This window comes from Branchiostoma lanceolatum, chromosome 1, assembly GCF_035083965.1.
Source record: "Branchiostoma lanceolatum isolate klBraLanc5 chromosome 1, klBraLanc5.hap2, whole genome shotgun sequence".
NCBI lineage: Eukaryota > Metazoa > Chordata > Leptocardii > Amphioxiformes > Branchiostomatidae > Branchiostoma > Branchiostoma lanceolatum.
Window position 1 is genome coordinate 8,757,205 of NC_089722.1, and position 23,965 is coordinate 8,781,169.

Sequence of the window (23,965 nt, forward strand, 5' to 3'; positions counted from 1 at the left end):
AATCGCTCTTCAGTGAAGCCAAAGCAGTGCAGACGACTACATTCGTAATCTGATCTCAGTACAATAGAACAAGCTATCGGGGGTCAGATCTTATAAGTGGGGTGGGTGGACCTTGGGCTGAAAACCTTATATACATCTTAAAGACTTAATGATCCTCACTCTTTTGTACCCATTCTTTCGGAACAAACAACAAGACAACATACCTTGGTGGTGTCTGTGTTGGTGCTCATGTACACGCAGGTATCGTGTGGTGAAGGTGCTGACAAATGAATAGCGGCCTAGGAAGAATTAGGCTATGCTAATATCGAGTTTAACCTTGAAGTCGCTTGGCAATTGGGTCAACGCGTGTGTACACCAAACACAATCGCCCCCCTATTGACGGAGTGGTTAGGTCCATATGTTCTATCGTGTATGCCTCGTCATTTGGGTAGATAGGGCTGTAGCACTTGGGAGTTTTTGAGCTTTTATTTCTTCATTTCCCTAGCGTGCCTGGTGTGTTCTTGATCGTCTGTCATATTCCCATCCTGACCTATGAAGCAATAAAGCAATTTTGCGTTACAATGTATTGGTATATACTACACTATTTGAGAAGTACTTTTGATCCATTTGCTATCTTAGCCTGAACCTACAGCAAGTCATTTTCTGGAGACTTGAAGACATTTTGACGCTGATAAACAAAAAATGTAAACCTTAGTACATTGCATCATCAACATGTACCCACTGGCACAGATATGGCGCAGCAGCTTGTTATTTATCTAACATAAGTCTGGTTTTGCCATGCATTGTGTACAGTTACATGTATGAACCAATCCTTGATCCTCTTATCTCTATAGCCCTGATGAAACAAAGGATGTTCAAATGAACACAGAGGCATATGTCCAAATTCTGAGACAGAAATAGTTTATTGGCATAGAGTATGGGACAGTGGGCAAGAAAGTTGGACGACTTCAGCCCTACATTTCCAAGGTCCTTTTACCGTACATGCAGGTTCCATCACGGATCTACCGTTTCACACACACGTGTAAGAACACACAACTTGGCAGTCTAACGTCCATCAAAACATGTTTATCAAATGTCTAGCTTTTAAACTTTTTTCCGTGCATTGGTTTTGATTGTCCGTATGGCTTTGCTCGTGGTGTACATTTGATCCAGTCGTTAATTCAGTAGATTTTGATAAGCATGGGCCCAATGAATCCCTTGAGGCTCATCCATGGCATATTACCGACGAAATATGATACTAAAGATTACACTTCCATAGTCTAATAGAAATATTTCATATACTGTGCACATGTTTCTATATATTGTTCTTGTATCATTTGACCCTAGGGCCTATACGTTAAAAAAATTATTGTTCTTATATAGTTGTAACGCATTTCTTATCGACGCCCCATGACGTCAACTGAGTACACGGGCATGTTACATAATATAAGTGAAGTTGACTTTGAGTTCGACTTTGAGTACGGCTTCCTTTCGCTTGGGTCGACACTTGCGTATTCGTCAGGCAGGCAGGAAGTCTGTAATTATACAATTGCCTATACGATTATGCTCGGCAAAAACTACATAGGTTATATATGTACAAACAGTTTGGCTGAATTACGCAGCTTTTGCATCCTGCTTTACGACCTCTGCTTCCTTTGCTTTGGCTTTCTTGAGTTTTAGTTGTTGCTTCCACGCTGGTTCCTTCTTCGCGGACGGGGCATCGGTGGTGGCCTTTCCAGGCGGGGTTGGTTTCTTGGCCGGGGCAGCTGGTTTGGGTGCCTTCTTTTCTTCGGCCGATGACACCGGCTTATTCTCTGTCGGTGTCGCTGCCGGTTTGTCTTCTGCCTTTGGTTCCGGCGCAGGTGGTTCTGCTGGTGCCGGAGCTTCCGGTGCTGGTTCGGCCTCTTTTGCTGGTTCGGTTGCTGGGGGTTCTTCTGCCGGTGCTGGTGATGTCTCTGCTGCCGGAGCTTCCGGTGCTGGCGCTGTTTCGGCTGCTGGAGCTTCCGGTGCGGGTACTATTTCTGCTGCTGGAGCTTCCGGTGCGGGTATTGTTTCGGCTGCTGGAGCTTCCGGTGCTGGCGCTGTTTCGGCTGCTGGAGTTTCCGGTACGGGTGCTGGGTCAGCTGCTGGAGCTTCCGGTGCGGGTACTGGGTCAGCTCCTGAAGCTTCCGGTGCGGGTACTGAGTCAGCTTCTGGAGCTTCCGTTACAGGTACTGGTTTGGCTGCTGGAGCTTCAGATACAGGTACTGGTTCGGCTGCTGGAGCTTCAGCTACAGGTACTGGTTCGGCTGCTGGAGTTTCCGGTGCGGGTGATGTTTCTGCTGCCGGAGCTTCCGGTGCAGGCGCTGATTCTGCTACCGGTGGTTCCGGTGCCGGAGTTTCCGGTGCTGGTTCTACCACTGGAGGCTCCGGTGTCGGAGTTACTGGTTCTGGAGCTGTTTCTGCTGCCAGAGCTTCCGGTGCTGACACCGGCTCAGATGCCGGGGCTTCCGGTGCTGGAGCTTCCGTTGCTGGTGCTGTTTCTGCCGCTGGAGCTTCCGGTGCTGGAGTTGCTGGTGCTGGCTCTGCCGCCGGAGTTTCCGGTGCTGGGGGTGCTGGTTCTGCCGCTGGAGGTTCTGGTTTCGGCTCCTCTACAGGCGGTTCTGGTTCAGCTGCTGGTGCCGGCACTTCTTCAGGGGCGGGCTCCGGTGCTGTCTCTACCGGTGCAGGCTCTGGCTCGGGTTCCTTAGCAACTGGCTCTGGCTCTTTTACAACTGGTTCTGGCTCCTTAGCAACAGGTTCGGGGTCCTTAGCAACTGGTTCTGGGGCGGGCACGTCTGCTACGGGAGGCTCTGGTTCAGAAGGGGCGGGTACTGGTACGTCTGGCTCACTAGGCACAGGTTCGGGAACCACCGCCTCCGGTTCTTTGGGCGGCTCGGTTACTTCCACAACAGGTTCGGGCTCCGGGGCAGGAGGCTCCGGAGCTGCAACGACTTCTGGTTCTTTCTCCGCGACCTCTACAGCTGTGACGGTCGCGGGAGGTTCGGGCTTCTTGGCTGTGACCGTGACGGTGACTTTGGGTTTGTCAGCAGGTGCTGGAGGAGGTGTGGGCTCTTCCACTTCGAACTCCATGGACGGACCGATGGCCTTCGTCAGTCTGGAGGATGCTCCCTCCAGATCAGAGCCGTAAGAAAGGACGCTGCGTGGGTAAAGATGGAAACGCAACATGGTATTAAAGGACTCAAACGTGTCTCCTTTCAAATCTTCATTCCAAAAACTACTGTCACATATCACTGTATGTGCTCATCATCATAGCCATTTGGTCATTGAGTAAAATCAAATGAAGCTATTGATTTAAGAAATGGGCCAAAACATGCAGTTATTGACACATATTTCGATGAGTATGATTGGTTTGAATATTTGATTGTGACGTCAGTATGAATTATCATATATCATTATCAGATGTACGCCTATTAAAGGACTACCCTGTTATAGCTTTCATCTAAACGACACCTACTTGTAGTAGTGTCCCTTCTTGAAGAGGTGCACCGGCCCCCTGATGGTAGGGAAGTACTTTGCGGTGGTAAGGTTGACCAGTTTGGTGTCCATGGCGCTGAGGAACGCCCTGTGGCGCCTCCATGGCGGCACGCGCCGGTAGGTGTATATCTGGGACATCTGAATACATACAGTACGGACATTAGAAATACATTTAACATAAGAATTATAGCTGTACGATGATCGTAGCTGATTCACAATTCTTCTTGCAAGAGTAGGACCACATGCAGAGGCAACTTTACAAAGAGTGCTACTTTGATAAAATATGATTAAAAAATGATGATACAAAAGAAAAAACAAAAAAGAGTAATACTTTTTAAAACTATTTTGAGTGGTTGGAAGGTTGTGTTAGAATTGCGACGTTTGTTTTGTTAAAACTTACTTTACTCTCTATAATTTCCAAGCCCGCTGATCCAGCCCGTACCGGGGCTACCTGAGTTACCTCTGTCAGTTGGTAGCGACCACTGGTGGTGCGTGTAGACCTCCGGTGGTACTTACAGTACCCTATATAGACCAATAAAGATGTACAAACAAACAAACAGTCATAAACCACTACTGTAACAGAAACATAACATGAATCCCGGACTAGGAATGGACCGTACAAAGACCCCGATCCAGTTATCATGGTGGTGCAAACGACTCGTCTGTGTGCCATCCTTGTTAGATTGCCTCCATGGGCTCCTGCACGTATAGGGTAAGCTTAATCTCCAAGCAGATCCACACCTGCCGGGCTGATGAACCCTCTCTGGCTGACTGGACCTTCTCTGGCTAGCATATATGATTTTCGCGCCCGGTGTGGATCTGCTTGGAGATTAAGCTCACAATGGGATAAACTAACTAGCCTCCTCCACCAGGCCTTCCTACGGGGCTCTGGATCGTAGAATTCGATCGTCAAAAAGGGGAATTACTTGCTAGGAGTTTCAGTCGGCGGAAAGGTTAACATTTACCGCAGAATAAATAAGGAAATAATAAATTTTTAAATTCATTATTTAAAGAAAATCTCTATCGACGATGTTGCCAGGGGACGAAATGGTAAATTGGGACCGGGCAACTTCACGTGTTCTTTCTCATGACAAATTCAAAGGAAGGCTTAGTTTGACTAAGGAGGTTTGATTTGGTTGGACTTGACATTCGAGAAGGTAAGACCGTCATTCTTAGACATTTGTGAAAACTGTCCACTTACCTTAGCGGAGCGCAGAGAGCCGTGTCCAGTCCCTGACGGCCCGTATGTAGATCTTACTTTGAGGCGGGTAAATCAGGACTGAAAATGTCGCTTTGTTTACCGACAATTTATAACTCTTCACCACTTATGGAAGGGTAAACGGTTATCGGAGCACTGTGAGTTCCTCGACTGTCAGTCCTGTGTATTGAATCTCCGGTCTGGTGCGTCACTTGTCATTCAGAAGTAAGACTCTATGTATTCCTTTTTATTTGGACGCTGCTTTTGACATGTTTGAGAACGTCATCTATAAATATCTCAGATATATTCCATTCTCCAAGTTGAAGTATAACTAAGCCTATGATCAAGAGCAGTGATATTCTACCAATAGACATCTAGAACTAATGACTTACAAGTACTCATAAACAGCTATCTCGTCCGCATAAAGATATGCCAAAAATGAGGCCACCGTCGCTAACTTGAGACTTGTGAAATATTCCGAAAGTAGGTTACGTCCGGGCTCAGTCTCTTTCGCCATGTAGATATATGTCGTAGCAGCCCGAAAACCCAGTCGCAGGCAGGTCCCGCCTGGGAACTGCACTGGAGAACTTCGGTTCTGAATTAATGTTTTGTGGCTCTTCTCTTCTGGTGAATCAAACATATCGTTACAACCCAGGGGCACATCTTAGTGTTTCTTATATAACCCGTACCACATGGCTATGGTACCCCTGATTTGGTTCATGTGATAATTACGCATATACGTGTGTTTTGGATGAAACACCATTCTCTCTGCCATCTCAACGGTTGGAAAATGAGGAAACTGGCCATTCGCGTATGTAAAAAAAAACTCACCCTTTTATTTACCTTCAAGTTCGAATTTGATAAACATAAAGTATTCTCGCGTCTTTTCTGATGATCAGATAAAACCAGAACGTCACTAGCACGGTCCTAATATCAAATCTCAAATGACACAAAGAGCGGATGATAAATTATACTCCATTCGTTCCACCAATTCTGTTACAAAACTCCTTACTTCCATACAACAGTCCAAAGATATAATGGGATGCTAGTACACAAAATTTGAAAACAAACTTATGGTTTGCACAAGATCTACCAAAATAACACAAGATAAACTTTTAATGTCTCTTACACGTTCTGGATAAGACGCGATATTTAAGAAATACTGTTACGCTTGTATTGAACTTGCAGCACATGGTTGTCTTTCGAAATACCAACCTACAAATTGAAAATTAACTTCAATGGACGGAATAGACGTAATATAACGGTAACATCCCAGCATATACAAGTGGGAAAATTCGCAACTGTACATGTATTCTGGGTCGGCCTCTTATTGTCCGGCTTCCCATTCCAAATTCAAAAGGAAAGAGGAAACTTTTATTAAAAGCTCTTGGCAACATGGAAGCACGCTGAATTTCTGGACAACATCGGATATGTGTCAATGAACAAAAACATCAACAACACGGCACTCTTGGTGGAAGAAAATTCTTCAGGGCTCCAGGTTCAGTCCGACTTCAGTGAAGGTAGCAGCAAACTGGCAGAGACTGGCCCTGGCGTCCTCGGCATCCGCAGGCAGCGCGAAGTCTACCGGCACAACCACGAAGTTGGGACGACCATCCTCGCGGTAGAACGGCAGGCTATGCAGCAGCGCCTCCAGGAGATCCTCGTGTTTACTGCAGTGCCGGGACATCTGCTGTGCCAGGGTTGACCCCTCGCTAACTCTGCCGATGTAACCCTGGGGTAAAGTAGAAAGTAATGTCACCAATATTGTAAATGTTGTCTTAAGCCTGAAGTAATCCTGGGATAATGCTGCCATATGACAACTCTAAACTTAAACTGGTTCCTTTTTAAATGCGTCATGAGGAACTAGGAAATTGTATATTTTCTACCAGCGTGCAAGTATCGTTACCCACCTGGCACCTCGGCCCAAAAAGTCCAATCTGAAGGTCTTCACAGAAGACATCGACGTAGTAGATGACGTTGGTGAGGTTGGGCTGGCCGGCACAGAACGCTTCTATAGAATCCCGGTAGGTGGCGTCCAGCGCCCCGCCCGCGTTCTCAGCCACCACCCGCCAGCGCTCCCGACAGGTCCAGGCCAGGGTGAGCATACCTGGTAAAAAAAGTAAAACAGTCATCCTGTGTGCATATTGTGAGTGGCGTGTACTAGTGGTAGTGCAGCGCGGCTCCGCTATCGCTCGCATTTTAGCCAAGCACACAAAGTCACCCCTACTCTACTCGATAAGTGTGTTGGGTTCTTTTACGTGCTGGTTTGACGCTTAAGGCTTACACCTCACCCTCCCTCGTCATACCTAGGGTCATTCAATTTGACATCGTTGCGTAAACAAGGTAGTGAAAAAAGCACACCATAAAAGACTGAAGAGAGGAACAACATATGATGCTACTTCGCCCACATTTTCTTATTGTAAAGCTTGCAAGAAAAAATAGTATCTATTCTTACAAGACATCCATATAGAGTACCATCCCATATAATAAAGTTTGTACCACCATACCTTTCAGAACAGGTGAGTCCCGTAGCCGTGATTCCCATTGGTCTGTAGTCACGTGGGCAGGTTTTCCTGTGAAGCAGTTGGTGAAGATGATCCCATGCCCCTCCCCTCCCCCCAGAGTGGGTGTGACCTGAGAGAGAAAAATGTAATGAGTACGGATGTGTTATCATGAATCTTTGATCACATTTGAATGTCATTTAGACCATTGTATAAGCCTATCAATAATCCATTCTCTCGCCTATCAAAAATCCCCAGGAGAACTATAAACAGATTGAATAGAGCACAATAACCTCCATACGTGACATTTGATACGACTGATATTTTTTTGAAAATGATAAATTTATATGCATGTACATCTCCCCAGCATGGGACTTTTCGGTTTACACTTAAGTATGTAATCATCGCATTATTAGCTTACAGCATGCGAAGTATTCAAAGTAAAAACATAAGAAAAACATAGATTGGCATGGAAGTTGGTACTAGACTATAAGGGCATTCAGATGATAACGTTTCTTGTCATCGCTTTGAAAACTCTAACTTTGAGAAAATGTCTGGGTCACCCGTTTACTATTATCAAGTTTTGACATGACGTTCCAAATACGTTGAAATGTGTAGTTCCAAGTTGTTTCCTCCGAGTTCAGATGATTCAGCTTGTCTAGAATGGCTAGGTTCCAGGTTCTATTGTAACTGTATCCAGCTATGTCAACAGCAACTGCAGAAGTCAATGCTCATGCTATATTTGGCCTCACGTGCCGGAAGCCTGTATTGGTTGTCTAGCAAACTCCGTGTACTTCACCCTAGCGAGACACACTAGACACGTTCATTTTTGCCGCACAAGTGCATCTTAAGCTTTCTACAAGCAAAACGCTTTATAACGGGACAGAAGTTAAAATTTCTCTTAATGCTTCCCGCACGTGAACTTGACATTTCCAAATCCACAAATCGCGTGACTGCATTATGTTATAACAGTATCAAAGCACAAATAGAACTTGATTCTTCACACAAGAGTCTACATGTTGTTAATGATTAGACAAATGCTGAATGTATCGTTGTTAAAGTGCAGGCCATTATATTTTTAAAGGGTGAAGTTCACCACCGAGAGACTATACCGTATACTATACGTGTGAACATGCACGTCGACACTAGTAGGCTTACCGAAACTACGTAGGTATCTGTACTGTATTCGGTTTTGCCCTTTGCCAAAATTTCCGCACACTTAATGTATGTAGCTTAAACGGGTTTTGTCTTGCGATGTTTGGTCAAAGAGGTTGAATAGCGGTGACTGTTTTCCCACATTCCGAGTCATTTATTGGAGGGTCAATATCAGAGGCATAAGTGAGAAAGCCGAGGTGCTAAATATAGTAGTCAGGATGAAATTCTAACTGTGACTTTTGTCAACAAGTGTTCTTAAGTTACCTGTGATGGGCACGTGTTCCAAGGAGACCTGTTCTCACCCAACTTCTCTGAAGGACACTTAAAATTACAAGTGTCTGCTCGAGACTAATTGCCCAATTATCTCCCTTCATCCACAAACTTCAATCAACTTTGAAATTGTCTAGAAGTTGACAATTAAGCTCGTTGTCTTGATAGGCAGACACTCGACGACCGACCGTACACAGACAATGTAGGCGCGGGCCACTCTTCTTCGTGATTTCTCATGATTGACCTATATTGTGCTCCAAACATTTGCTATGGGTCAGCAATTTGTGCACCTGTGACTCAAACTCGAACCAAGAAACATACAACTTAGTAAGATACAAATACAATATAAACAGTTACATTACAACAGCCAATGCATTCACTGTTGTACAGTACTGCTACACAAAAGCAGGTATAGAAACTAGCGCGCAGCTCACCTGTAATAGGGGAAGGTTGTTGCTGGGGTAGATGGGCGGGAGAATGCCGCGGGACAGCGCGCACACCAGCAGGTCCCACCGCCGGGTGTTGTAGGTGGCCTTCCGACGGAAGGACGAGGGCACACCGGACACGTCGGTGAGCTGCACGGTCAGACTGTCCTGGTCCGAGTCGGTCTTCTCCGAGCTGAGGACGTACCCCTTGTTGTCGGACCCCACCAGGTGTAGCCGGACGTCAGGGTCGTACAGGCAGCAGGTGACCGAGGCCGTGATGGTCCCGGCGCACGCCTCCAGCTCCGCGGCGTAGGGCGAGCCCAGCACCGGCCGAAACCGCTCGAAGCAGCCCTCGCTGAAGTCGAAGATGTGCACCAACTTGACGGTCTCGCCCGACAGGTCTCCCAGTATACGAGGCATAGCGAATAAAACTTTGAAGTCCAAACAAGCGTTCTAGGCCAAACTATACCAAAGCTGGTTTCTGTGCTACCCGGCAGTGACTGCGAGCTAGCTTTCACCTCCCTGTCAAGCCGAAACGCTTTACACTAAGGCCTGCGACGAGCTGTTAGCTCAGTAATGCAACGTTAAATCAGTTTGTTTGGCACGAATCTGAACAAATCTCTCAGCTAAACTTAGCCACCGCACACCGCAACCCGACAAGGCATCTGACACCTTACGCTATTCTTTCCTTAGGTTGGGGGTCGCCTAGCTAATTTGCATTACAAAAGGCACCGGCATCGTATTCCGTTGCTAGGCGACGGCAGGTAGCACAGTTCAAGCGGTAACCTTTAACCAGGAACGGTAGCTTGGTGGGACGGCAGGTGTTGTTTGGTATCGAGTATATGGCACCCCGTAGGCATACTTCAACGCTATATCGAACTTGACACACTAGATTCACCCGTTTTCATTTAAGCCTACTGCTATTATCTGTATTTGTCAGGACATGTAATCTTGCATTCAACCTGACGAAAAAAAAAACCCATAGAAAGTCACTGTCCTTGAAATGTAAGTAGTCTTACTGCTAGAATGTTTTGTAGGAATACCATAGAATCTAAACGCATTGATTCTGTTTTTAAACCGGGTGATTTAAAGCTGACGATGTCTTAACAATAAAACCATTACATTTGCAACTATATTTTATAAAATCTTGACTGACAGTCATTGACTCAAACAATAGTTTTACTCCTCAGTAGCTGCAATCTTTTTGACGTGTTGGTGGTACTTCTCGAGTACTTTGAAAGGTGGCGACGAATATTATTTAAGATACTTGAAATTAACAGTGATATACGTCGCGCAGCTAGCGAGCTCGAGGAGACGGATCCCTTATCTTTGAAAAAACGTTTGTTGCTGACTGTAGTACCTGTTTTACAGCTTTTCATTCCCTGCGGGTCATTTAACACCTCGGTGCTGGATTGGCTATCAAATATCAGTAGTGTTCCCCAAGGCAATATGACCAAAAGGACAGACCTAGTTCTAGTTGTTATGTTCTTGTGATGTCGATATCAATAGTACATACAAGAGCACTGAGACAAGGGAGGGAAGACAACTGAATGGAACATAGAAACTAATGCAACTGACTAGGATTTATCTATTTACTTTTTTTTTTTTTCTCTCTTTTGAGATTTACATCCAATATCAATAAATGTCATCTATAACATTACAATGATTGCACTTGTTCGTCCTGAACATATAATGCCATTGCTAGCCGAAGCTGTTATCCCACATTACCACATGTATACCGACGAACTTGACATTAGATCTATGACACTATATAGTGTGGTCAGGTTTTCTAGCTTTTCGATTGAGTTCGTTAAGTTACATAGTCATAGATAGGTGAACCAAGGATGATGTTCTGAAGACAGATTCCGGAGATTTTCCGAAAGTACAAAGACTTGCTGGTCCCAAATCGTATTTTCCGTTTACAAATCGCTACTGCTTGGTATAAGATACAATGTCAGTGTCATATTTGTTGTCCTTGTCGTTTTTCTACCTATTCAGTACGTCGGTTTATTCAGCATCCTGCGCGTCACCGTCAAGGTCGACCCCGCCAGCCCCATGGAATGATGGGGGAAGTCCGCCATCTTGTGCCAACTGTTCTTCGTGACGTCATATCTGTTGGTGTGACACGTTACTGTCTTCTCGTTCCTGTTGCAGCCGCCAACCACGTAGATGCTGTCACCTATAATACATAGGGAACAGATGACATTGTAGTACATTGTACATGTATGAGGGAAGGATGACTAGACATACAAACAAACAAACAAACAAACAAACACGCACACGCGCGCACGCAAACACACACACAAACATACATACATACATGCATACGTACAAACACACACACACATACATACATAGTATACACACGCATACACACACACACACACACACACACACACACACACACACACACACATACTTACATCGTGACATACATGCGGACAGTGCTTACCCTGGACACAAAGTGCAGCATAGCTCTGTCCCTGTGGCATGGTCGCCATCGTGTTCCACTGGTTCGTCTCGGGGTCGAAACACTCCATGCTGGTCACGTCTATAATGTCCCCCTGATCATTACACGTACAGCCGCCCACCGAGAAGATTTTCCCGCCAACCGACGCCATGCCGTGTCCGAATCGCTCGTTCTTCATCGGGAGTTTGAACTGCCAGAAGTTCTCGCCAGGCTCGAAGTCGTACATCGTCCCTTGTACGTCGTTGTCGTGCATGCCGCCGCTGACATACAGCCGCCCGTTACAGACCGTACCGGCGTGATGGGAGCGTTCTAACGGCATCTGGGCGACGTAATCCCACTCGTCCGTCAGAGGAGAGTATCTCTCCACCGTGCGGAGGTTCCCGTTCTTGTTCTGTCCTGCTATGGCGTACAGATATCCTTTCAGAGCCAGCAGACAGAAGCAGGCGCGGTCTTCCTTCATGGTAGCCAGCCGGAGCCACTCGTCGAAGCGCGGGTCGTAGCGGAACGCGGCGTTGGTGCTCCTCCTCCCGACGCTGCCGTACTGGTTCTGCCCTCCCACCACGTACAGGAAGTTCTCCATGACGGCTACTGACGTGATCGTGTGCGTGGACTGCGGCCAGGGCATGTCCGCGATGGTGTGCCAGGTACCTGTGGAAGGATCGAGTCCGAGAACATCGTTACATCTCTCTAGAGGTCCGTCTACCTTTACCCGCCCTCCCAAGGCTATAACAGTCTCTACCGCCTGTCGTGGTGTGGTGTGGTCCGTCTGCATGCTGGGCTGTAGGATCGGCTTTGCGTGATACGCGAAGGCGTCCTGTAGCAGATCAGATAAACCTGGTATAGCCTCCATACACTCTGACGTTAGAACCCTCTTAAACAAGTCCGTCTCTGGTATCATGGGAAACCGCACGTGCTGCAGAATGTCTTTCACTTTCTCCGTGCCGCTCGGTGTCAACTGTAACCAGCGGATGACTTTGTTAAAGACCTGCATCTCTGTCAAGTCTAAGTCATCATTGGTGATGGCCTTCGCTAAAGTCTCTGGTGCTAACAAATGAAACTCGTCACTGTACGTCATCTTCTCAAGGATAAACTTTCCCGCCTTCATCTCAACTTCCTCCATGCTGTAGAACTGCGCGATCTCCAGTATTTCGAAACAGTTGTTCTTGTCGATCTTCTCTATGAAGTACTCGCAGCAATAGTCTATAACGGACACCTGGAGCTGCGACGCGGCCTCCAGGACCTGCTCTATGTTGTCGGGGCTGAGCGTGATGGAGGCCGTGTACATGAACTCCAGCACGTGGCTCAGACCCAGCGCGGGAACCGCGTGGAGTTCGATCTCTTCTGCGCATGTCTCCCGCATACCGGAAGTGAACATGGCCCGGAAGTAGTCACTGCATGACGCCAGCACTGCTCGATGGGCAGGGAATTTTCTTTTCTCTGTAGAACATCAACAAATAATCTCTTCAACGATCAACAAACAAGCAAATAAACAAGTAAATAACAACAATCTAGCTCGCATAGTGACTCTGCATCAAAGCTCTAAAGGAGAGACGAACATGATACGAAATTAGACCAATCAATGAAAAGAGATCGATCACAAAATCGTTTAGGAAGTGGAAAATGACTGATGTTCTAACTGTGATAATCAGTAGATACTTTTCTTATCAAAAAATTCTATGAAAAACATGCAAAAGGTTAACAATTACACAATGTCACAATGTTTCCCTACAGATCACAAATTGATATATAAGTTGTAATCAATAGATGTAATACACATGTAGATGAGTACTGGCACAGTCTATACTCCTATTGCAAACAATATCGTGATCTTTCTGAATATTTCGTAGACCAGACCGTTACCTGCGACTAGCGTGACGTCACAGAGCGTCCCGGCACACCTGAGTGTGTTCAGGTTGGCCACCAGGCTGTCGTTGTACGTCGATGACGTGAAGGTGCTGGCCTCCGCATGCGCACAGATAGCCGCCGCGTGCGGACACGTCTCTGACGCCATGGCTGAGGGGGAAAATATCTCACGTTAATGACGTAAGCAACTTCTGAATATGCGTCACCATAACGTGTATCTGTACATCTCATAGAATGAGCATTTCACGAACTTCTGATAGATAAATCCTTTACGAGATAATGAAGGGCTCTAGATGCCACAACTTGACCCGACAGATGATTGACGTTAGAGGGTGGATCACACACCCTCCTCTCGATAACAGCTGTACGCTCAACTTGAATGTAACAATGCCGACGACAAATCGCTCTGACATCAGAAGAATGGAGTGTTTATTGCTAACAATTGTACATGGTTTGTTTTTCCCAGTATTTTCAAATGAAACAATTCATGCCAGTGTCTGTGAGAATGATTGCAGTTAAGTTATCAATGTCTTGGCACAATGACGATTGAGAGATTACAGAGCCCTTTCCCTACTGACCCTACTGTTTGTATAAGCGCGAGTGCGACTTGACCCGAGCCGCCAGGGACAGAAATAGCTCCGGGAATGTCGATGTCGGTCATTATCAAGTGTAACGGGGCTGCTCCGTCGTGTAAACGGGCTGTTCCGTTAATGCTAGGACGTTTTGATTAATTCCAGCATTGCAGGACGCCACAGATTATCTTACGTCCTGTCCCTGTGTCAGGGGACACATCGGGATGAATCATGCAGGGGTCTTTAATAATTTGAAGGATTAAAACAATAAATAAAACTTGACATAAAGAAAAAAGAACGACAACGGTAAATAATGGTGCATACGGGGTCATGACACTACAATTTTCACACTAAAAATGCACCCCAATACACACACACACACGTGTACACAAATACAGATATACAAACGCAAACGCACAAACATGGACACGCGCGCGCGCGCACACCCACACACATACGCTCACACACGTGTACACACACACACATACACATGCACACTTAAACATGTGAGCAAGGGATATAGCAATTCAGCATTCGATGTGTATTGCCAACGGCGGTCAGCACTAAACAAAGTAGGTATCGTCTTTGGAATGCAGGAGCATTGTCCTTTCTGTCTCATCTGGCCAATCAATCCCATGGATCATTTTGATATCTTCTCTAGGGTACCAAAAATGAAGTCGGCCCATACACCCCCTAAACGGAGCAGTTGTACTGTATCATCTCCCAATGAATGACATGCCCTTACGGCGGACAGCCAGCAATATTGTGCACAGGACACATGTAAACGAACTGCTTAAACTTACTAACTCCAGAACAAATAATTCAATCACCCATGAAAACCTATGAGAATCTCTAAAGATTGATGTAATAACTGACCTTTTTGTCCGCTGTTGTTTGAGTTGAGACCAGGCAGTCGCGTGTAGCTGGGGCGGCGGGGCGGTATGCCAGGCACGCCGAGGATGTGTTCTATATAAGGGGGCCCAAACTCTATCTGTTCTGTTGTGTATGTGCCGTAAATAGCACAGTGAGCCGGGGTTTGTCATGTCGTGTAGATAAAACAGAAGAACTTTATTGCGCGACTATTGATATGTGATGCTGGTGTTTGGGGACTACACCGCAGCATTGATGCGTCTTGAATTAGACTTACTTTGCCACGGAGACGGGTGATATAAATTAGCGATAGTTTTTAATCATGACTATTAATGTCAAGGATACAGCGAAAAAGAAAGTATATGATACATTTGCTTCCCTCTTACTTTAAGAGATACAGACGAATCAATGACGTGCAGCGTATTGAATCTGAACTTGAATTAGCGACATCGTCAATTTATCTAGCGAAATAACACTTAAAGGGGACCGCGTACCGACTAAGGTACTCCCGCGACTTTGTACTTTGTACAATTGTTCATACATGTACTAGTATTTGCGACGGGGGGGGAGGGAGTGCGACCTCTCGGATATTCAAACCGCAAGGTTTGTTATGACTATATACAAATAAAACAATTCAAAGTACTACGTAGATGACTACACACTAGGTATAGAATGTAATGTATAAGATCTGCTTAACATTGTGAGCACAATTAGTTAATTCACGTCACAACATGTCATCATTTCCAGAACTTCTGAGAGTCCGCCACGCGCGCCTTCAGCAGAGTCTTGGTCTCCAACTGCTTCTCTAACAGTCTCCTTGGAACAAATAAGGTCACGGCCGACACCCCCATGTTCCTGTTGGCGAGTCCTTCCCTCTCCTCCCACTCGTCCTTTTCCAAGTGGTAGACATAGACGGCCTTTTTCGTAACTTCCTTTCTTCTGTTGAACCCGCCCATGACGTATACGTCGTCACCAAAGACGGTGACACCTGCGAAACTCCGACCGTACGGCATCTTAGAGACTGTCTCCCATTCGTCGCTTCGCGGGCTGTACCTTTCGATACTGTATATGTCTAACATGTCACCAGACGGTTCGGTGATAGAACCGCCAAGGACAAGGATTTTCCCGCCAATGGACACCATTCCGTGTCCGAAACGGGCTTCATTGAGGGACGCCTTACGTTCCCAAGTGTCGTGCACGTGGTCGTAGGCAAACGTCGTGTCCTGAGAGTCCGTTGCCAGGGCTATCCCACCTGTGACGTATATCCGGTTGTTGTAGACCACACCTGCGTGGTCCGCCCTCCCCCCTCTTTCAACAGGCAGGGGCTGGACGTAGGACCACTCGTTTTTCTCTGGTGTGTATTTTTCCACGGTGTTTGTTGTGAGCCCTTCTATGTCGTAGCCCCCGATGGCGTAGAGACAACCTTTATGAGCGAGGAGTGCAAAACTGCCGCGTTCTTGGTTCATACCCGCAAGCTTCTGCCATGTGTCTCGGCGAGGGTCGTACCTGCAGGCCCCGGAGGTTGTCCGCTTCGCCAGCTGCCTGAACTGGTTCTGCCCTCCCACGGTGTAGAGAAACCCGCCCATGGCCGCCACGCTACAGACTGAGTTCACCGACTGAGGCCACTTCAGTTCCGTGATGACCCTCCACTTCCCCGTCCGCGGCTCCAGTGCCAACACGTCCGCACACTTCTCCATCTTGGTCTTCCCGTCCAGCTGCATCCTCCCGCCGATCGCCAGGACCGTCTCCACAGACCGCCGCGGGACCGTGTGCTCCGACTGCATGGCGGATTGAAGGAACGGGTTCTCTTGGTACTTGATGGCTTCTTGGACCCGCTCCTCTAGAACCGGGTTGCTTCTGATGAAGTGAGTAGAGAAGACCTTACCGTAAAGGTCCGTCTCCTCTATGAGTGGGAACCGGACATGTTTGAACAGGTCAGCAGTGCTGATGGATCCCAGGGACATGTTTCTTCTCCAACGGAGAACGGCTTCCGCGATCTCAACTTCCTCAAGATCCAACTCTTGATGGGTAAGGAATTTGCACAACGTCGGCTTGTCAATGCACAGGAACTCTTCTGTCTCTACCCTGTGTTCAAGAATACACTTTCCCGCCGCCATGAGAAGGTTGGGCAGGTTGTACATCTCAGAAAGCGCGAGCATATCAAAACAGTTGTCTTCATCAACTTCTTCGCAAAGGAACTGGGAACAGCAGTCCATAACGTCGATCTGGAGCTGATGTGCCGTGTGAAGAACAGCCTCGGCGTTGTCCGATGTTAGCGTTATTGTAGACGTGTAGATGTAGTCTAGGAGTGGTTTAAGCCCTGTCGCGCTTATACCGTTCAAGTTCACCACAGCTTGAGAGGATTCCTTCATCCCGCAGGTAAACATGACCTTGAAGTAGTCGCTGCCGGAAGCCAAGACGGCACGGTGTACCGGAAATGACGTGTCCTCTGCCACCAGGACAACGTCACATAGAACTCCCCCATGGCGGAGGAGGTTCAGATTACTGCCCATGGTGGCAGCGTTTGTCTGCATTGACAAAGTGGCTTCTGGCCAGCCTGGAAACAGTCGAGACATCAGACGAGCCATGTTGGTCAGTTGCTATGGAAACACAGGACGCCTCAAATCTGGGTTGCAGCAATGAAAAATATCAAAGTAAGACTGAAAAACCTGGGAAGTAATGTGGATGTGTGGGATCCGATGGAACCTGTAGGACAACTCGATTGTACGAGAAACATCATCATCACCAATAACATCAAATGGGCTTTCTCTTCCTCCTCTTTCTCGGTCCTATATCCTCCTACGGCGTCTTCATCGCGAGCAGTCGTATGTGAAGACCAGTCATTCCGTGAACCGTTCGCTCTTCTGAAGTTCTGTACCGACGTCACGACAGTATTTCATTTCTTGCTCCAAGGATCCAACTTCATCTGGAACATATCAACTTTGCCTTCTGCAACATTCACCGATATCAATCACATCCCGTCTGTGTTTCCCGGGACCTTACGGTCGCTACACGGTCGCTACATGGGTCCGACCCTGTGCTATTCTGGTACACAAATGTACGGAATGTGTAACGCTACTATGACGACGACATGTCGACAATATCATTTCCCCTCGAGATCTTAACACTGGGTACATATGGATCACTAAAACGGTAGTGACGTTATCGTTGACTTATATCATGGCACCTTTCCCTTTTATACGTTATCATTATTTCGAACAAACAAAATCTTCCGAACTACAGTAGCCAGTTTTTTGCAGTGAATGCGTAAAGAACGATATCAAGCGGATATTCAGTAATAATGGTATACATTACCCAGTTTGGAAGCAAAGTGATACAATTGGTAAACATTACATCAACTATTAAGATAAGCATGAAATATCACATCAACAGAAAGATAACATTTAGGACCTTACCGTATGACTGGCGAGGTTACAGTATATTACCAGCATATTGTTAATTAAGTTTAACAGTTCCATACAAATGTCATTTCAATCAAAATACTTTTAGCAGCTAAAGCAATATCTGTTACAAACAGGAAGCATCTCTTTGTTTATCTGATATATTCCAGAAAAGCTAACATTCAAAGATAGCAGATGGGTGTACACTTACATAGCGATAGTCCGTTCAACAATGCACATCTCAGAAGGTGTCGGCACTTCAGTGATTTCTTCAGTTAATTACTTAAACAACTCTGACTCCTCCTAAATCCTGAGAAATTAGAGCTACTAACTGCTTAAAAGTATACATTAGATTTTGTCATATATAAAGAATTGAAAATTTGACATGACAGTCTCTTAATTGTCTGCCCTTAACCTCAATGTACTTAAGGGCTGGATGCCTCGGTTCTCAATTCAACGCCAAGAACGCGCAAGTATGCTGGCTATTGCTTGATTCATAATCTTTCAGTATGTATGTATACTTAGCTTGAAAGTTCATATCTGTGTTCATCTGTTTGTATACTTGTTTTTGTCCTGAACTGACCAAGATTACTTATTAATTTTCATCTTCTACATGGATTTAATAACGTTTTCTTACGTTAATGAATTTATTTGTTATTTTTCGCCATCCTCTCCTCCGGCAGAGTGATGGCGCACGCCATGAGGTCCATGGTGCGCTCGGGCAGGTCCCCCTCCCTGCGCCACTCGTCCCGCTCCACGTCGTACGCGTACACGCACTTGTGAACCTTCTTGTCGTTCCTGGTCCAACCCCCCACGATGTAAATGGACGTGCCCAGCACGGCTGCACCTGCAGAAAGGTAATAACGAATTATGGTTCTTTCTTCAGCCCATCCACAATTTTTAAGCAAACTCTCTAAACTTTGAAATTTTGCCCAAATATATTCAATATCTTCAGCCCCGCCCAAAAGTTCAAAATAAGCCCGTAATATACCCGGTGGGGCATCGGTTTGGAAATGTGACGGTAGCATGATCGAAAGCGTGGGTGTCCCGCCGACGTAAGAGCCTGGTCGGGACCTACATCGGATACACACCGTGTTGGCCGCCTTAGAAATGTGGCTGAGGAATTAACATGCTACTATTTCTGATATTTGACCTGCTGCCTCGAAGACGCCATCATTTTCAAGTGTGTGTATGTCTCCCTACCTGCGTAGCTCTGTCCCGTGATCATGGGCGCCACCACGGACCACTGGTCTGTGTCCAGGCTGTACCCCTCCAGTCCCAGCACGTCCACGATGTGGCCCTCAGGTGTGCAGTTACACCCGCCCATCACGAACAGCCGGTCCCCCAGCGCCGCAGTCGTGTGGCCGAACCGCTCGATCACCATCGACGACTTCTGGATCCATCTGGCGGAAAACATGACGATGCGGTTAGGTACTGTCCACAGGTGAATCAATTTTCTTATCCCGTACTGACAAAACATTCGTCTAATAGAAGTTCATGCATGAAATTGGAGTTAATGATACTTCATGATCAAGCACTGTAGAGTATAGGTGCAATGATTCCTCGTGCCTTTGTATCATCCCTGAGTATCGTATCATAACGCGTATAGAGGAAGAAATGTTCCAGGTAACACTGATGCCGATTAGATATTAAGATCAATACATGCAAGAAAGATAATGAGATAAGAATACTTATGTACTTGTCGTGTTTTGGATCATAGCACTGCAGCTGGTTGTGGATCTCGTCGCCGTTGAAGCCTCCGGTGATCATGACCTTCCCGTCCATCACCGCGCCTGCGTGATGGGACAGGTTGGTGGAGAGAGGCGTGACGTAAGCCCAGCAGTTGGAGACGGGGTCGTACCGCTCGGCAGTGCGCAGGTTGCCGTTCTCGTCCATCCCCGCCACGGCGTACAACTTACCGGCCAGCCCGCCCAGCGCGAAACTCGCCCGCTCCTGCTGCATGTTCGCCAGCCGCAGCCACTCGTCGAACCTGATTATCATAATATAAAGTATAAAGAACTGGCTTCAGTTTTGCTTTAATTCTAAAGGGCTGTATTGACGAAAGGGATAGTGGTGTAAAATTAACGAGGACCATAACTTTAAGGTCATTTTACTCTAATCTCCAAGCAGACGTAGAGAGGCAAAATCGTCACATCTGTCAGGCCTCCGGTTACCGTGGGCCTGTATGGCTCCGTGGGACCGGGAGCTTAAGAAACTCTAAGATTTTGCCTTTCTACAAGTTGGAGATTTATTTTACTCTACCGGCGATATACAAAGTCTACTGATCAGAAGATGGGAGGTTCTAGCTTTACCGGTAACATGTTGTAGCTTTGTTTTTGCCCTAATTCATCTAGTCGCAATACTAGTACATGTGTATAGAAGAAGAAGAACTTTATATGGATGATTTTACGCCTAAGTTATAAGTACAAAACCATAGAAACAGCACCTCGGGTCGTATCTGAAGGCTGAGCGCAGGATGTGCCTCCCCACATTGCCGTATTGGTTCTGCCCGCCACAGACGTACAGGAACCCGTCCATGACCGCCACAGACGTGATAGAATGGTTCTTCAGCCGTGCAGGCAGCCGTGTCAACTCCTCCCAGGAATGAGTGTCCCTGTAAAATATAGAAACGTAAAAATGTCAACATTTCAATTCCTTTCATCCATTCGTTTACTTTAATTGATTTTTGCCCAACGTTTTTGCGTCAAGTCCATTTGACGGTTATATTTTCTCCAGGTTCTTTTTTCTCAAAATTTCTTCCATTTTGAATACATTTCATAAATAAATTCATTTTGCTACTCCTAGTTTTCTTTAGTGACATCCACCCACCTGTTGTAACATAAAACCGAATCACACTGCTCCAGCGGGCCCTCCCTCTTGATCTTGCCGCCCACCGCCAAGGCGACGTGCCGCCCGTAGCGGAGCCGCGTGCGCTCGGACTGCATGGTGTTCTGGTGGTACGGGTAGGCATGGTAGTCCGCAGCCTCCTTTACCATCTCCTTACACTCGGGGCTGTCCCACATGATCTCGGAGTACTTCACCTGGGAGAGAAATCGGAATTTCACATTTTTAAAAGCGACGCATCGTCATCAAATTTTGTTATACCGGATCTGACAGCGGACTACTTTTTGGACAACTTGTCTGACAAAGTTAATCTCCATGTAGAATTACCGGTGGCAATGACGGTATACAACGGGCGAAAGCGGTATCCGATTGGCGACCGGGACCAATTGGACTGCTTTTGCCCTTTGGATACTGCCATTCCCACCGGTAAATCTGGTTGGAGATTATGACAAAGTTACAAATAAGACAGAGAGGAAAACGAGATCTTTGTGAGTTCAATGGTGAGAGATCTTTGTAAGTACCTTACGAACAAGATCCGACTCTGTCATCAGAGGAAATCGGATTTTACGCATGAGCTTCGCGACGTATTTCTTCCGGGCTTCAAACTTGTGCTTCAGCCATTTGACCACCAGTTCGAAGAGTTCGATCTCCTTCAGATCTAGCCTGTCATTGGTCAGCGCAGCTGTCAGGCTCTCTTCGCTCATGTCCAAGAATTCCGTCGTTTCCGACATCTTTTCTAGCACGAACTTTCCCACGTTTTTCTCCACCGTGTTCAAACCGTACAAGTTCGCAACTCGCAGAATGTCGAAGCAATTTTCTTCATCCATCTGTTCGAGGATGTACTCCCCACATAGCTCCAGGACTGGTTGGATCTGGAGTTGACTGGCTGTATCCAGTGTAGCAACAATGGTATTCTCCGTAAGAGTGATGGTGGTTGTGTACATGAAGTCAATCACTCTTCTTAACCCATCTGGTGAAACCCCCTCCAGAGTGATGGTATCTTCTGAACATTCCTTCATCCCGCTGGTGAACATGATCCGGAAGTAGTCACTAGACGCGGCCAAGACGGCGCGGTGAACTCGGTAGGAGACCCGTCCGGCGACCAACGTGACATCGCACAGGAGTTCCTCGTCCCGCAGACGACAGAGACCGGACACCAGGGTGACGTTCTGAGCCGGTGACGTGTACGTACGTCCCTCCAGCTGCACGTCGTCGTCATCTTTCAGTTTGTACCACGCTGCCATGGTCTGAAACACAACAATAATTAATGAACGAACGAACGAATGAATGAATTCAATGAATGAGTGAGTGAGTGAGTGAGTGAGTGTGTGAGTGAGTGAGTGAGTGAGTGAGTGAGTGAGTGAGTGAGTGAGTGAATGAATTAATATTTTTATACTTTCCCTATTGGTCAGACCAAGGAGGTTAAACTATTTAACCTCTTTGTTCAGACCTACCCAGTGTTCTTAAAAACATATTTTGAAGTTCGTAATTTCTGTAACAACACACTTCTTTTCATTTGATTTGCGGTACTATGGGAATGAGAGGGAGACTTTTCCTAGGTGTGAGGACAAAACCGCTGGAGAGAAACTCGTTATGATTATCGCTCACAAGTAAAATAATATAGAGACTCTGGTGTCAGGTCAGAGGTCATGGCGTTAAATCTAGGTCAAAGAAGTAAATTCTGTTGTGGTCCTGCCTGAGTGTCTGTAAAAGTGCTAAACATCGTAAACCCGCTACCTATCTCGGACAATATGTCTGTACTTCCACAAGGAGGTTAATACCTCCAGCGCCCATCATACACCCCTGTCGCTGAGCACGTACACTGTCAAGTCACAACAATTTATAAAGGCACTTGAAATGCAACATCAACACAAGACTTTGTGCATGTACATAACACATGGGGTACCATGTTGCATACTATGAAACTAATGTTATCCTTTCAGTTACTCTATACACTGATGATGTGGCGTTAAAACAAGTGCCAGTAAGATCACACGACTCACTGCAACCGCAAACAGAACCGCATCGCAAACAAGACATCTCTGGCGCTGCTGTCACTACCTATCTCATATAACGGTCTCTGTGGGGTGGCTTTAGGTCGAAACCGGACAATCTACTGTCTACTCAGCCCACTTCCGAACTTAGTGAAAAGTTGATGAAGCCCCTGCTCTACTTACCTTATATCTGTGTCTTCATTTTCCAACCCAGAGCCGAAGCAGCCCAAAATGGCGCAGCCGACTAATCGGTCCTGTGTGACCTTGTGTTACACGACACCGCACAGCGGGCGCGCAGAAATGAGTCCGCTGGTTTGTAGTGACTAGTAAATATTGGCTAGTGCTCGTTTCTGTTGTTTAAGGGCTTTTTGATCAGAACTTGTTTGGACAACTCCAAGCCCGTTCATTGATACAATGTACACTTATTTGGCTTTAATAGTAGCGACAGAGATTTGATAATGCATATGCTTCATTTATGTCATCTATGTAATCTTACTTTTTCTCTTTCAATCAGGTTTTTGCTTTACTGGTATCTGTTTTGTAGATGTTACAATATTGTGCAACATTGCATTGTATTGCATTATAGAGAGTTTGGCTAACGTCACATCGTTGTGTGTTGTATCATTTATTGTTTTACTTCAGGCGGCCGGCCTTTCGGGACTGTTCCATGACGTCGATGGTACCAAGGATGGCAAGTTTCCAACACAGCAACATCAGATATCGGTTAGAGTTTGCGTCGGTCTCACTCGGTCATCATGATCAACAGTTGTGCTCAGCTTGTGTCCACTTCAACCACTGCCTTGTTTCAGCAGACGGTACATGTATGACAACATTTAGCCGCATCAAGCGGCTCCTCCGGCGCCCAAGGCTATATTGCAACGTGGTCCACACACCTTACAATATTGAA

General features: G+C 46.4%; 4 protein-coding genes across 5 annotated transcripts; all 4 read right to left on the reverse strand.

Annotated features, from left to right (window-relative positions):
- Positions 1-877: 877 nt before the first annotated feature.
- Positions 878-5,396, reverse strand: LOC136440140 (fibrous sheath CABYR-binding protein-like). Of its 2 annotated transcripts, XM_066436030.1 has the most exons (4): positions 4,697-5,396; positions 3,896-4,017; positions 3,476-3,633; positions 878-3,157 (listed from the first exon to the last, which is right to left on the reverse strand). In XM_066436030.1, exons 3-4 carry the CDS (start codon positions 3,631-3,633, stop codon positions 1,594-1,596), a joined length of 1,722 nt encoding a protein of 573 aa, XP_066292127.1. In that variant the 5' UTR covers positions 3,896-4,017; positions 4,697-5,396; the 3' UTR covers positions 878-1,593. The 2 variants fall into 2 exon arrangements, with proteins under 2 accessions (XP_066292127.1, XP_066292205.1); XM_066436108.1 differs by lacking the exon at positions 3,896-4,017.
- A 113-nt stretch (positions 5,397-5,509) lies between these two features.
- Positions 5,510-9,743, reverse strand: LOC136442282 (uncharacterized). Its single transcript, XM_066439096.1, has 4 exons — positions 9,054-9,743; positions 7,201-7,327; positions 6,604-6,800; positions 5,510-6,425 (listed from the first exon to the last, which is right to left on the reverse strand). Exons 1-4 carry the CDS (start codon positions 9,462-9,464, stop codon positions 6,180-6,182), a joined length of 981 nt encoding a protein of 326 aa, XP_066295193.1. The 5' UTR covers positions 9,465-9,743; the 3' UTR covers positions 5,510-6,179.
- An 866-nt stretch (positions 9,744-10,609) lies between these two features.
- LOC136439573 (kelch-like protein 9) lies at positions 10,610-14,942 on the reverse strand. Its single transcript, XM_066435033.1, has 4 exons — positions 14,826-14,942; positions 13,375-13,527; positions 11,497-12,951; positions 10,610-11,223 (listed from the first exon to the last, which is right to left on the reverse strand). The coding sequence occupies exons 2-4, from the start codon at positions 13,523-13,525 to the stop codon at positions 11,039-11,041; spliced, it is 1,791 nt and encodes a 596-aa protein (XP_066291130.1). The 5' UTR covers positions 13,526-13,527; positions 14,826-14,942; the 3' UTR covers positions 10,610-11,038.
- A 176-nt stretch (positions 14,943-15,118) lies between these two features.
- Positions 15,119-23,357, reverse strand: LOC136427796 (uncharacterized). The gene is made up of 8 exons (XM_066417006.1): positions 23,242-23,357; positions 21,586-22,311; positions 21,050-21,261; positions 20,667-20,834; positions 19,920-20,210; positions 19,424-19,623; positions 18,871-19,067; positions 15,119-17,419 (listed from the first exon to the last, which is right to left on the reverse strand). Exons 2-8 carry the CDS (start codon positions 22,306-22,308, stop codon positions 15,557-15,559), a joined length of 3,654 nt encoding a protein of 1,217 aa, XP_066273103.1. The 5' UTR covers positions 22,309-22,311; positions 23,242-23,357; the 3' UTR covers positions 15,119-15,556.
- Positions 23,358-23,965: the final 608 nt, after the last annotated feature.